Source organism: Aplidium turbinatum, chromosome 17 (genome assembly GCF_918807975.1).
Source record: "Aplidium turbinatum chromosome 17, kaAplTurb1.1, whole genome shotgun sequence".
Lineage (NCBI taxonomy): Eukaryota > Metazoa > Chordata > Ascidiacea > Aplousobranchia > Polyclinidae > Aplidium > Aplidium turbinatum.
In genome coordinates, this window is record NC_137488.1 from 14,873,572 (window position 1) to 14,888,006 (window position 14,435).

At 37.2% G+C, this 14,435-nt stretch overlaps 1 protein-coding gene across 1 annotated transcript in view; it reads right to left on the reverse strand.

Moving 5' to 3' along the window:
- Positions 1-14,435, reverse strand: part of LOC145786230 (uncharacterized) — a 39,701-nt gene that overhangs the window by 12,659 nt on the left and 12,607 nt on the right. Inside the window, exons 21-35 of the mRNA XM_082597873.1 lie at positions 12,549-12,623; positions 12,029-12,203; positions 11,365-11,484; positions 11,096-11,230; positions 10,310-10,438; positions 9,917-10,096; positions 9,469-9,600; positions 9,229-9,321; positions 2,941-3,141; positions 2,680-2,756; positions 1,952-2,159; positions 1,605-1,749; positions 934-1,085; positions 541-666; positions 106-333 (exon numbers count right to left, since the gene is read on the reverse strand). Coding sequence (XP_082453999.1) covers positions 106-333; positions 541-666; positions 934-1,085; positions 1,605-1,749; positions 1,952-2,159; positions 2,680-2,756; positions 2,941-3,141; positions 9,229-9,321; positions 9,469-9,600; positions 9,917-10,096; positions 10,310-10,438; positions 11,096-11,230; positions 11,365-11,484; positions 12,029-12,203; positions 12,549-12,623 — 2,176 coding nt within the window. The remainder of the gene's footprint in view (positions 1-105; positions 334-540; positions 667-933; positions 1,086-1,604; positions 1,750-1,951; positions 2,160-2,679; positions 2,757-2,940; positions 3,142-9,228; positions 9,322-9,468; positions 9,601-9,916; positions 10,097-10,309; positions 10,439-11,095; positions 11,231-11,364; positions 11,485-12,028; positions 12,204-12,548; positions 12,624-14,435) is intronic.

Below are 14,435 nucleotides of genomic sequence, written 5' to 3' on the forward strand. Positions count from 1 at the left end.
GATCAACGCAGCACGGCCATATCACTAAAGAAAAACATATTCACAGCCATTGTTTCAATAATAATTTTGTCATTGTAATGCAAAATATTTTTCAAAATACCGTACCTGCTCCAACTCCTGTACTTGGTCAAGGAGAGATTTCATTTTATCATCAGTGGCCTCTTGTTTCAGCAGCTTTTCTTCCACAATCTGGGACTTGGACGACAAATCGCCTTTAATTTCAGCAAGCTGAGTTTCTAATGCTTGTTTTTCGTCCTTGGCATGTTTTAGCTGAAGTTGCAATGCCCGAACTATCTTTTTCACTTTTTCCTTCTGCGCATCATGTTTAGACGCCTGAAAATATGACATGTTAGGAGAGGCTTCTTACTCATTAATTAGATAATATTTTAGCTCAAGAAAGTTACTTGTTGAAACAGCAATTTCTGCTAGACGCATAACAAAAACAGTTTTGAGAAGAACAGTTAATCTTTCAACATGGATTTATCAAGTCTAAACTACGGTTAAACATCAAATGAGATTTCTGGTTCTTAGTCACAGCACCTGTTCTTTAAGGGCTTCTGTTTCTTCTTTCGACTGATTCAATTGTTGACTTAAGCTTGAGATTTCTTCGTCTCGTTTAGAAGATTCGAGAAGTGATTTGTTAGATTCCTCTGACAAATCTTTGACCTAAATCGAATTCAAAGATTATTCGTGCTAAACATAAACTGACTCTATTGTATAATAAACCAAGCGCTTGTTAACGTAGATATAATCATACACAAATTGAATTTTAAACTCGTTTGCACGATGAGCATAAAATTTTATTTTATTTGTATCGTCACAAATGCGCATTTCGTTCTTTCAGGGAAGTCGACATTTGGCAGCAACATACCCTAACAGCAAAAACGAAGCCAATCCTTAGAAAAGCTACCTACCAACACAAATCTGCAATACCTGCTGCTCCATCTGCACACATGTTGCCATCCAAGACTCTTCTTTCCTTAGAAAGTTGTCTTGTAATTGTGCCATCTCCTCTCCTGAAGCTAATGCAGCTTCTTTGAATTCGTTCATAGAATCCGTAATCTCAGAATTCGATTTTTTGTACACTGCAGAAAAAAACTTTTATAATGAAAGCAGCAAGGCTACGCTGCATAACTTCTGCTGAAAAGAAACATTACAATAAAACAAAAACATTTGCAAAACAAAAAATACAAATTCAAGCATTTGTTATCAAATGCAACTGTGAAGAACCATACGAAAAAAGATATCGGAGTACGAAAGTAGTAACTAATATTGCTGGTAACTTGTCGTCAGCTTCATAGCATGTGCCTAACTCATATTTTCTCCAAATTGAGATAAACGTGTAACTCAGCACTCACAACCATGCAGAATCACATAGCTAGTATTTCTAACTCATTAACCTATCAGAAAATTCACTACGTATCAAAAGCAATAACTGCCCAACTCAGGTGTGTGATTTAGGCATTTTAGACAATGAGTTTTGTCGGTTTTCTCCAAAGTGCATTTTATGAGGCGATTATGGTCGGAGGCTGACGTTGTTATACCTTACATTAAAGAAATAGATTAAACTTATTCAAATGCTCAGTTGAAAACCTTTTACTTACTGTCGCAATCCTTTTGCAATTTTTCAAGTTCTAAATCTTTTTGTTCTATGACGTCTTTCAGTTGATCGATTTGATTGGTCGCTGCTAATACTTGCTGATCACGTTCACTCATGCGTGACTCAACCACAGAGTTAAGTTCGTTCAGCTAAAAAAACGGTAATGATTTGCTGTGAAAGGTAAGAATAACTTTGATTACATGAATAGCATTGATTTTTCAATAATTTCGATATTCATGTTTCACACGAAATAGAATCACTTAGCGGTCAGAAAGTGACTATCTTGTTGTTACGAAAAATACGTCACTACGGTATTCCGAAACCTATACACTCCGTTTCAAAATTACTGACCTGTCTTTCGCTTTCAACTCTGAGAGCTTCTTTCAGAGATCTCACTTCTTCACTGTTTTTACTTATTTCGGAACCGAGTCTCTTTACAAGTTCCTCTCGCTCCTGCAGCCGTTCCAAGACACCAGAGAGCTGCTGCTCCAGTCTGGAAGACTCTTCTTCGCCATTTCGAGCTCTTTTCAATGCATCACTCAATCTCTCTTCCAAGAGGCTAAAATAACCCATCGCGGTTTATCAGCTTGCATATATTTCATAATTAAAACTTGATACTACAAACCACCTGATGCGTTTAATAAGGTAATTCGTTGTATTAAGTTTAAACCTGTTCATAATGTATGAAATATTTTGTAATTTACAAGCTTCCGAAATAATCAGCCAAATAGCTTCACTGGCCTTGCTTATTAATAACTTTGCGTTTCAGTTTTTGATGAATATTTAGCCGCAAGCCTGACTAGCCAAGATCAAAGGCTGGTTCAGAAAGCCACAAGCGCAACCTCGTGTGCGTTAACATGCAGCATCAGTTTCTAAAACGAGAAGATACAGCGGTATTTATGATCACAGATACGATAGAGTAAGAGCTGGCGTGATGCTCTGGGATACGGTGGTGTGGCACACGAAGAAGATCGCAGACATGATTAAAGGACTGATGAAGAGAATGAGACATTTTTCGTTCTCTCTCCATGTTATTGTAATTAGTAGTTAGTGCCGTTATTCGTAGATAGCTAGCACACCTGCAGGACGACTTCAGGTCTTCGCAAAGTTTATCCTTTTCTCCCAACTCAACTTGCCATTTCTCTTGCTCGCTGATCTAAAATAAAACTCTTCCGTTAACAGAGCACAGCGTTTTCGCCTTAGTGAGATATCCATGTAAGGTCAATCTAGACTAGATGGCAACTACGATACACTACCGGTTACCGCACCTGTGTAGGTGCAACCCAAACGACAAACACTGAATAAATTGCAAATTAATTGAATACAAAACCATCCAATACCGTTAGTTTCATTTGTGATGTTTCTTCGATTTTCTTCAACAATTCCCGCTCGTTATTTTCAACTTTAGATCTTTCGACCTCCAGCAAGTTTTCCACATCGACGAGTTTACGTTCCATGTTAGCTGCAGCCGCTTGGTGGTGTTGGTTTACTTCTTGTATTTGACCTTCCAGCATTGAAGTCAAACTACGCACCTCGGAAACCTTAAAAACCAAGGTAAAAACATTAAAAAGGTAAAAGTTCATTTATTTTGGAAAAAAACGACTAAGCCTTCTGTAGTCTCGCCCTAATAATCTCGCAATAGATGAAATTGCTTGGATTCAAATTATAAAATTCAAATTGACAACGGTGAAATGAAGTAAAGCGTAACTTCACCACAAAACTTTTCGTAAAATAAATTCCCTTGAACTTAAAGACCCAAATGGATGCGCAGTATGATCAACCAATGAAATAAAGAGCACCACTTTGAACATCCTTATCACGGTAGAATGATCTACTTTGACAACAACGATCTGGTACTGACGAAGCCACACTTGTATGGCGAAAGCTTTAGAATAAATTTGATTTTATCAGCTAAGTGCAATATTGTCTATTTCTTTGGGATGAAGACATCATCGCATTCTCTACATTCCAATATCACATTGAAAAAGTTTTTAAATGAGAGATAAATGTGAAGCATTAAAACAGAATAACCAGTGGCAGGAAGGGTCGTGGTTGACGCCCTGGCATCAATGCCGCGACTTCGATTCCCTAGGACAGTAAGCTGCGCCCTTTTGGGGCAAATTTTTAATTTCAATTGGGGGGATATCTAAATATCTGTGTATGCCTGAAAAACAAGGGCACGCAAAAAAAAATTTTTTTGGTCAATGTTTAGACCCTGCTGTCGGCCCCGGAACATTTGCACTTTGCAGGTTACCAGAATTTTGAAATCCTCATAAAATCTTAATCTTTTGTGCTAGGTATGGCATGTTGGTATTCATTTCTATTGTTTTTGGATACTTAATCCATTTATTAAGTCTACAGACAAATTTAGACATGTTTTAAAATTTTAATTTTTGCAACGTTGACACATTTTCTTGCATTTTATGTAAATTTTTGTGGTTTCTGAACGTTATGAAAGTAGCAAGTTGAATTTACTGGTTCTGGTACATTCTGAAGCAATATAAATAGACTCATTAGTTAAACATTTTAACAAAAACAATGGCTAAGGAAGTCCACATGAAAAAATAGTATTATAATTGTTATTTATGTAACAAATTACATGACAGGAATGTAAGTATGTATGCTGTTTCTCCACCCATTAACTTGATTCCGATTTTACCTTCCAGAATACTACGAAATATACCTACCTGACTTATTTTATTGAATGTATTAAATATTACCTGAGTGTAAGAATGGCATAAAAAGGTGAGTCCCATACTTGATCCAAGCATCGGGGGATGAGAAGATAAGGTTCTCATTATACTAAGCCTTCGGCACTAATGAGAGTAGGGTGGCCAGTTCCTTTTTCTCGGCCGCCTTTACTTCAGTAACTACGCCCACCCAATTTATTACACCCTGGGTAGAGGTGAGCGGTGATTTTCAACAACCAGGTTCAGCCGGGAGTCGAACCAGGATTGCATGATTGGAAAGCGAGTGCCTTATCCGCTGTGCCAGAATGGCATAACGATCTTCAATAAAGGATGATCCTTTAGAAATAGGAAAGTATGAGTCAATGAAAACATCCGAACTTCCGCTTCGTTTGAATGTACTAAGACATTTTCTCTATCTCCGTACATTTCAATTTATGAATTCCACAACTTCTAGTCAACTGCACGAAGACGTCATTATATTCATCTGCATCTACAGCAGCCACAAAGTGCAAGAAGACCATTATAGACCAAATAAAAGAGCTTGAAACCAAAAGAAAGACTGTGAACAAAAACAAGAATAAGCAGCAGATGCTTAGGTGCAATAATAATCAACATATAAGTTAGAGTTAACCAGCACGAGTGACACAGTGGGCCAATTTTTTTCTTGATCAAACTTTCTGGAAGATTTCCACTATTGGTCGCCTTTCCCAGCTCATGCAGGTGCTTTGCATCATTTGAGAGATTCTGCTCAATTTGATCCAAAATTTCAGGATATTTTGGTATATTTATCATTTAGTGGTTCAAACAGTATTGGCTCCATTTCCCATACATTTTTGGCAAGCATTTTTCCGATTGGGCCATTAAAACTGTTTGGCCCTGAAGTTGATCCATAAATGTGTTCAAAAAGTTTGCAAAGTGGTAACTCGCCATGGTGAAGTTAGCAAACTACACGCTGACAAGGTCTTCCTAGACTTCTTTCGATATGGACCATTGAACCATCCTTCCAGCCAGTATTAGAGTTTGTACCATCTCCTCAAATAACACATAATATATGTCTGATATGTTAATTTTCATTGAGTTTAACACATTTTTCTGTAGAATACAAATTTTAAAGTTAAGACTTCCTAAATTTTTTTTATTGAACCTAAGAATCTACTGGTTATTCTTGTTTTTGGTCACAGTCTTTGTTTTGGTTTCAAGCTCTTTTATTTGGCCTATGATGGTCTTCTTGCACTTTGTGGCTGCTATAAATGCAGATAAATATATGTTGATGATGTCTTCGTAGAGTTGATTGTGCAGTTGACTAGATGTTGTGTAATTCGTAAATTGAAATGTACGGAGATAGAGAAAATGTCTGAGTACATTCAAATGAAGCGGAAGTTCGGATGTTTTATCGACTCATACTTTCCTATTTCTAAAGGATCAACCTTTATTGAAGATCGTTATGCCATTCTTACACTCAGCTAATACAATACACTCAATAGAATAAGTCAGGTAGGTATATTTTGTAGTATTCTAGAAGGTAAAATCGGAATCAAGTTAATGGGTGGAGAAACAGAATACATGCTTACATGCCTGTCATATAATTTGTTACATATATAAGAAATATAATACTATTTTTTTCATTTGGACTTCCTTAGCCATTGTTTTTGTTAAAATGTTTAACTAATGAGTCTATTTATACTATTTCAGAATGTACCAGAACCAGTAAATCCAACTTGCTACTTTCATAACCTTCAGAAACCACAAAAATTTACATAAAATGCAAGAAAATGTGTCATCGTTGCAAAAATTAAAATTTTAAAACATGTCCAAATTTATCTGTAGACTCAATAAATGGATTAAGTATCCAAAAACAATAGAAATGAATACCAACATGCCATACCTAGCACAAAAGATTAAGATTTTATAAGGATTTCAAAATTCTGGTAACCTGCAAATGTTCCGGGGCCAACAGCAGGGTCTAAACATTGACCAAAAAAATTTTTTTACATGCCTTTATTTTTCAGGCATACACAGATATTTAGATATCCCCCCAATTGAAATTAAAAATTTGCCCCAAAAGGGCGCAGCTTACTACGACAGGTGGTCAGTAGGGTGCCACAGGCGCCCTCATGTGGCCGAAATCACCTGAACTTTTTTTCTGATGTGACATTTCACATATTAAGGCACTTTGCAAAGTTTGATTGAGATTGGACAAAAATTGGATGTGCAGATTGAAAACGAAAGTCTAAACTGAAATACAGTAAAATTAGGGGATTTCCTTAGTTTGAACATCAGTTTTTTTGCTATTTTTCATCTTTTTCTCCACATTGAAACAAGGTAAATTCAAGAATTAGGTTAGGAGACCAGTGCCAGTATGTCAAGATCTCAATTGAGGTCAAGCATGACAGCTCCGCGCCTGTTACATTGATTTACCATCTTGCAACATTGAATCAACATAGCTGGCTTGACCTCACCCAGGGTCTTGGAATAAAGGCTTCCGATATTACTATCAGGTATTGGAGGCTCAAAACTGCTTGGTGTTCCTTATTTGCCTGCACAAACATCCGATCCAAACGGAAAGCAAATAGCCAATGCAAGCATGGAATTGTTAAACAATTGGAACTGTACTGCATGTCTTGCTGCAATGGTGTTTGACACCACAAGTAGCAATACGGGCCACAAAACTGCGGCCTGTATCCAGTGCTGTATTCGTAAAAAAGGCACAGGGTATACTGTCAGATTTTCCAAAATGATAAATAATACACAACTTACAAAATAGTCTTTATTCTACCATAACATGAATTATCAACATCAAAATTATACGAGTACGGAATTAAGTTCATGGTACACCCAGGTACCATTGGTCCTCAAATGGTTAAGTAGTTAGTTAGTAGTTGTCAAGAATCAGTAAGGATAGCATAAGCACTCTCTTTGGAAAACCAGAGGGTATACCATAATTGCTCAAAAAAGCAGAGAGTATACTGCGTATACCGCCGTATACCCTCAAATACAGCATTGCCTGTATCCAAATACAAGATCATCTTGGAAAAGGCCTACTTTGGGCAGCATGCAGGCATCATATTGGGGAGATAATACTGACGCATGTTTGGGAAGAACTCAAAATAGAAAGCAGCAGTGGACCCAACATTTCCATATTTCAACGCTTTAAAAGCAATTTTCAAACTCTTTCTGATAGCGCATCAGGTTGTTTTCATACATCAAAATCGCACGAGGAAATTGATCTGCTTGCCAGCAAGCGCGAAGAATTGTCTGAGCTGATAAATCAGATGAAGCTCCATCCAGAATCATCCAAATTTTTAAGAAGCGACTAATTAGAACTTTTGAATTTGTATCAATTGTACTTAAACATTGAGCCACCTACCAGTAAGGATATGTCTCTCCAAAGACCTGGTGCATTACACAGAGCCAGGTGGATGAGCAAACTTATATATTCACTGAAAATTGTGCTCTTACAAGACGAAATTCATAAATTGCCCCAAAAAAATGCCATCATGAAAGCATCTCAACTCGAAAAGTTAAAGAGGTTTCTACAATTTACAGTTTATTTCTATGTATCATGGTGGTTTACATATGTTGAGGCGAAAGAGAAAGTTGATGCTTTCAGAGTCGTTAATGATGCCGCTGAGCGAGGCGTCAAGTTGGCCCATGACTTCTTGTCAACTTCAAACCTTGAAGAACGCTACCAAAACATTCTCCAAGTAGTCGAAAATGCGAGGAAGGTATTACCTAATCAACGTACTCGACAACTACAGTCTGAGGGCACATGGTTTTTAACCATGTAATTGTCAAAGTACTGACTGTATAACTCTATAAAGTGTTGTCAACTTACACAACGTTGCAATCAGCATTATTTGCAGCCTGTCATAGCATACCGGTAGCCTATTATGCTGCATTTTACTTTGTATTTAGACACTAGATAGTTGTGTGTTATTAATTGCCATTTTACCTTACCATTTCACTATTATTGCAAGCGTTAAAATAAATGTAGGTCTCCATAAATTTTACTCTATTGTGATTTTGTTGTTAAGTAGTGGATGTCTGGACTCTAAGCATTGTGCTTTGTGTTTATCTTTCTGTGTTACGTTTTTACTGACTATGTTTAGTGTGTAAAGATCCAAAATTTTTTTTTTAGTCCAAGTTCGTACAAACACAGCTGAGATTTTGATCTTCAAAGACCAAAAAGTTTTCAATAAACAAAAACGATTAGTTAATGAATGTAGCCTACTTTTGATTCTTCAAATGCTGTAGTAATTTCATCTCAATAGGCATTTTCGTTACATGGATCCTTTTTTATATAATAATGCATAAAACCTCATATTTTTAGGCATTTTTCATAAATTGTTGAACATATACAATGGACACATGGTCTGTACGATTGTAAATTAGTAAGTAAGTTCACCAGAAAGTGTTCGAAGTTCAAATACTCCGTAACTGAGAAGAAATGTCTGAGTTTTGATGATCTAGAGAGGGTTTTACTATTGAAATTGTGAAAATTTACCTTTAACAACTTTAAACCTAGTCTGCACGTCCAAATTTTATCAAAACTTATTGAAATTTCTCACACATGCTTTTTTTACTAAGTGTCACATATAAAAAAAAGTTCAGGTGTATCGGACGCAATTTTAATTTTTGAGGGGCGCCTGTGCCACCCTAGTGGTCAGCCGCAGTTTTTACTAATTACAAAAAAAGATTTGATGTGGAAAGTAACTGTACAATAATGTACTCTTGGTCTGGATGGTATTTTCCGCTCACAGAGGAGGAGTCTTCGTATGTGCAGTACACGCTTGAACAAAAAGTCACTGCCACTAGTAGTTAAGTTCTACACGCCCGCCTAACTTGCGAAGCTGAACAAACAGAGCAGTCTAAAACCAAGTGTTTTCATTTGGTTTCTCAACTAATCAAGCAAACGGTACATGCATTAAGCCCACCAACCTGGTTGTCATACTTTTCTTCTAATTTGTTGTAGTTCTCCTTTTCCTGGTTCAACTCAGAAGTGAATTTCTCCTTGGCTTCCTCGTGGTCATTCTGTTGATTAAAATCGTTGAAATCAGCAACAAGCGTCTTGAGAGCTTGAAATTTTGAAAGTGCAAACGTGTAGAATTCCAACTCACACTTACCCACTGCGCAAGCGTCAAAAATAGAGCTGGTTTCAAATTGCAACGAGCCACTCACCAATAGATTGTGATACTTTTCTTCTATTTCATACAACTTTGTCTGAAACCTTTCTTCCTTTTCCTGCAGCTTGCGATTCGAATCAGAAAATTTTTGATTTGACAAAGACAGCTTCTGCTTTAGATCTTCAACCTTTATAATAAAAAACAAATCAAACAATTACAAAAGGTAATTGCTTGCCGATCCAGAAAAAAATTTAGCAAGACGATAGCCTCATATCAAAACCGATATTACGTAAGCTATAACAGGCCATGATAGTCATAAAGAGAAGTGGAACCAGCCATACTGCAGTTTGGGTTTCAAGATGAAGTACGTCAATTCTTACACAAACTAAGATAGCTATATTACGACGGCTACACTTTTTTACCCCTTCAGTAAAGCCGGCAGGTACAAGATAGTTTACTGTATTTATTACTTAACATGAACTTGTTAACTTAAATTTTCTCACTTCTAAATTTAAAGCAGAAGATTCTTCGTCTCTTTCTTTGATCCGAGATTCGAGCATGGCCACATACTCAGCCAGATCCTTGGCCCTGATTTGAGCACTTTCAACTGCGCCATCGTTGTGCTGTGAAAGTGCAGCTGCCTCGGCGTCCCGTTCACGAAGCTCGGTCATCAAATGAGCAACCTGCGCCAATGTGGCATAGGGTTTAAAAAACTAATTACTGCTGCTTCCAGCTGAAACCTAATCGCGCAAACGCAGCATTAAGGCTTACAAACTAGAGTATGGGACAAACAAGCTCAACCTAAAACAATGCAGTTACAAGACGATTTAAAACTGTTAAAGATTTAAAAAATGCATCTTTATTATTTCCAACTTTAACCCTCGCAATGCGCAAACCTTCTCTTGGTGCTCAGTTAAGTTGCTCGCCAACTGCTCATTCTCATAATTCTTCTCCACCAATTGTTGGCCAAGTGACGTTAAGTCACGATTTTGATCAGCGATATCTCCGTTTAAGGCCGTTATTTCCTGAGTTAGAAATCCGATACGTTATTACTGGTGAAACAAAATAATTTGAAAGCAAGTCGACTGGTTGTAGGAGATTATTTTCTATCTGGTAAGTTTAATACGGTTTACATCCCAAGGCTACGATGGTTTTTTTTTGTTTCTAGTGTTCATTCCAAACGTCATTATCTATAGCAACGGTCCCTAATGTTTTTGTTTTTTTTATCACGGACCGGTTTTAAAATAAAAACAGCCTCGCGGACCGGCATAGGAATTTAAGCGATGTTTGGCATCCACTTATGCTTATAGATCTAATTTTTACAGCAGTTTAAACATATATACTTCAAGTTACCAGTATTTTGATTTTTGAGTGGCCCTTAATAACTTCACCGGTTGACTAATATTCCTTCAATCCCTTGCCAAAACCATGCACTGCCAGTGCCACCAGTAGCGAGGTTAATCAAGCGATGAAGCAAGCGAGAAAATTTTGAAAAAAATCCTACAAATGGTTCAGCAAACTAATTTAGCCTTGTGCTGCAAGCGAGGCGACAAAATCCGTCATTTTTGCATTAATTTAACGTCTGCCAGACGTTGAATCAATGTAAAAATGACAGATTTTGATGCATGGGATTAGATATTTTGATGCAGCAAGTTGTTGATGACACAACAACAAGATCTCACCTCGTCCTTACTCCTCAGCAAACTCTTCAGCCTCTCGTTCTCTTCCTGATGCCGGGAGTTGTTCGTTTCAGCATTCTCAAGAGAATGATCAAGCTCTCGCTGGAGATTTTCTACCGTTTTCGAGTATTGCTTGGCCTGGTGCAGATATAATCATGGTTGATATACATAAAGCAGATGTATCCATTTACAAAAACCGTCCTTTTTTGTTGATTCAACGTGTGCAGAGGTGATACGTCTGATACGTGAACGTTGCAAACTATTCTACTGACCTGCTCGACTAGAGATTCATTTTCTTCACGCAAACTCTTTAACTTCGCCTTGAGCTCTGGCAATTCATATTCATACTTTTCTTTTTCATCATTCATGATCGATATTTCGTCCATTTTTTCCTGCAAATAAAACTGAATTAGAAACTGCATAGAGTGTTTTTCAAAGCACCCAAGCTATATGCTCCACAACAGCCTGGCAATATCCGAAGGGGTTTCATTTAAACAAGCTTGTACTGTCTTTGAAAATCTTTGTCTAAGCGGTCGCCTTCTCGGGAGACGTGCTCGTGGCAGGCAACGAACAACGTTTGCATCTAATTTTCAACGAAATACATCAATCAGCCAACCAAGAACACTTTGGGACATTGCACGACAAAGGGAACATTGGAAGAATTTACGAACTGAGCATCTAGTTCATCAAAGGCCGCATCGGCTATGATACTGTAGTAGTGGTACTGTACATATTAAAAACGATAAACGAAGTTTCAATGACCATCAAAGGGATATGTACTAAAGTTGCTCAGTCTTACTTTTGTTTGCCTTTGACAAATTTATCTTCAAAATTCCACTATGAGAAATAAAAAATGCACCATACGTCTGCTTTGCTCGTTTTCGTTCAAACAGAATTACATTTTCAATGACAAATTATTAAACCCAAAAAAACCACCTTGTACTTTTCTTGCAGAGCATAAAGTTGGGCTTCAACGGTTTGTAGGTCTTTGCTGCTCTTTTCTGAGCTGATGTTGCTGTTTTGTTGGGACGCTTGTGCCAGCACTAGGTTCCGTTGTTGTTCTTCTACTAACTTGGTGAGCTTATTCCACTCTGAATCTTTTTCTTCATATCTATGTGGTTTGTAAATTGTATGCTATCGACTTCAGCTATTTCGGAGTAAAAATTGACTTCAAAACTGGTTTAAGTTTTGTAGTACTGGAAGCGATTGTGTTGCATATGATATACTACTAGGAAAGGTTTGCATTTTGAATTAGAAATTAGTAATTTCAAATGCAAAAACGCTCTTTTTTGAAAAGTTTAGCTTGACATGAAATCGGATATGCAATGGCGCTTATGTATAAAAACAGTTTATAAAATGTTATAAATTGGAAAAACATCACCGACGGTGAGAAAACGTTTAACCAACAGGCTAAGGACTGAAAAGCTAAATCATCATCATCATCATCAGCACGTACCTTTTCAGAACATCATTGAGGCTCTCTGATTGTTTTTCAAATGCCTCAAGCAATTGCTGCTTTTCTTCGCGCAGTCTACACAAAAATTTATGTAATTGCAAGTTAGAGGTTTTACGAAAGCATTGTGGTTAAAGGTGCTGAATAAAAATGAACAATTATGCTCTAATGTAGCGGCTGTAACAAGCTAAAGAATACATATCACTCTCTTTGACAAAGAGCTCAGTCTACAACGATTAACTTTCAGAAAAAATAGGTCTGGCGGCGATCTTCTGTACTATACGTATGCATAATGATGGTCAGATACTGCAGAACACAGACTGCAGTTGTAGATCTAGACTCTATACTAGAGGGTACTTTATTGTGTGTGTTAAAAATCGCTCCTAAAAACAAAAAATCCAAATGCTGCAAGTGAATAGGGCCATGTTGTCAAAAGTATGTGGGTTTTCCCCAGACCTTCAAGCTAGCCTCAGTTTTCTCTTCGGTCTTGGCTCATTTCCTATTTGGTTTTTCTTAAAACTTTATCAACTACTGACAGCAATTTTACTCGTGAGAGGCAGCGTTGAAATGTTTTAATCCGTTTCAACTTTGTTTGCTTTCATGGTAATTTACTTTGTTGTTGTGCTGCTGCTGTACATCGTGTTAGCTTACATTTCCGGAATAAAAGCGAGCGGCCAAGTGAACTCAAACATTTGGTCAACCAACTAAAAGAGCATTAGACTACTAGTCGTACATCGAATCTATAAAATTTGTTTAAACTATACCTCTACTGGGTAACAAAACAAAATGTGTGCACGAGCATACTAAGTCAATTGAAAGTACGACATTATACTTAATCTAACTGATCTCTTGGAAAAGACACATATGACTGATCTGGGTTATAGAAACTGCTATTCAGTATTGCGATCGTCTAACTCTAAGACAACAGAAGACCAGCTGACAAGATAACTTAATTATTTAGCCTGCGATCACATCATAACCAAATCAATGTCTACTAAAATCTGAAACTGACTTGAAAAAACTTTCTCAGCAAAACTGACGTCACAGCATGACAAGTAAACAATAAAAAACAATTCGACTTCAAAAGTCTGACCTTAGCCTGCACAATGCAGTTTGTTGAGATACGTGATGATATGACGAGGGAATGACATGGTTCTAACCATTCTGTTGATCTTTTCTATCGCTCACGCACAAACCTGCTCTGCAACGTGTCAGACAGCAATAAAGAGAAAAAAATGAGAAGTTTCTTGAGAGCAGAGGAAATATCGCAAACAGACGCCAATCATGCGAATAAGGAAACCGGTCAAGCATGAAGAAAAGATATGTTTCTGTGGGAGATTTAAATGCTTAAAATCAGTTGTATTGGAGAGATTGTACTGTAATGAAATACTATACAAAAATATCGAATCCCCATTCCCCATTCAGGTTGCAGACAAATGCTCACTCTATAACAACAATAAATCATTACAATAGCAAATTGTGCAAGGTTGCGACGTTGTATCCATTTCTTGCTACAAGGAAGTATAAATGCTGAACTGCTACGTTGATCTTAGAGCACAGCTTATAAAAAAAAAAAAAACTTGACTACACAGAATCGTTTAATAATTTGCGTCTCTACGTCCATTTCGTGCGTAACGTCAAACGTAATGTGGAAGGTTTGCGAACTTAGTGGCAACTTCTTCTTTGTGTAGGCTACTATGCCTGCTCCAGGCTTAGGCGTTCAAGTACAGTTCTTTCTATTTATCCATGTATTGAACTGTATTAAAAATTGTTGCGGTTGAAACGTGAGAATGACCCTTGAGGTTATTGAGAAAAGTGAGGCGCTGTTTTCCACGAGTCCGTTTTCCTTTGATCTTTCCACAAAAAGCAGTGTGTTCCAATTGTTCTTTC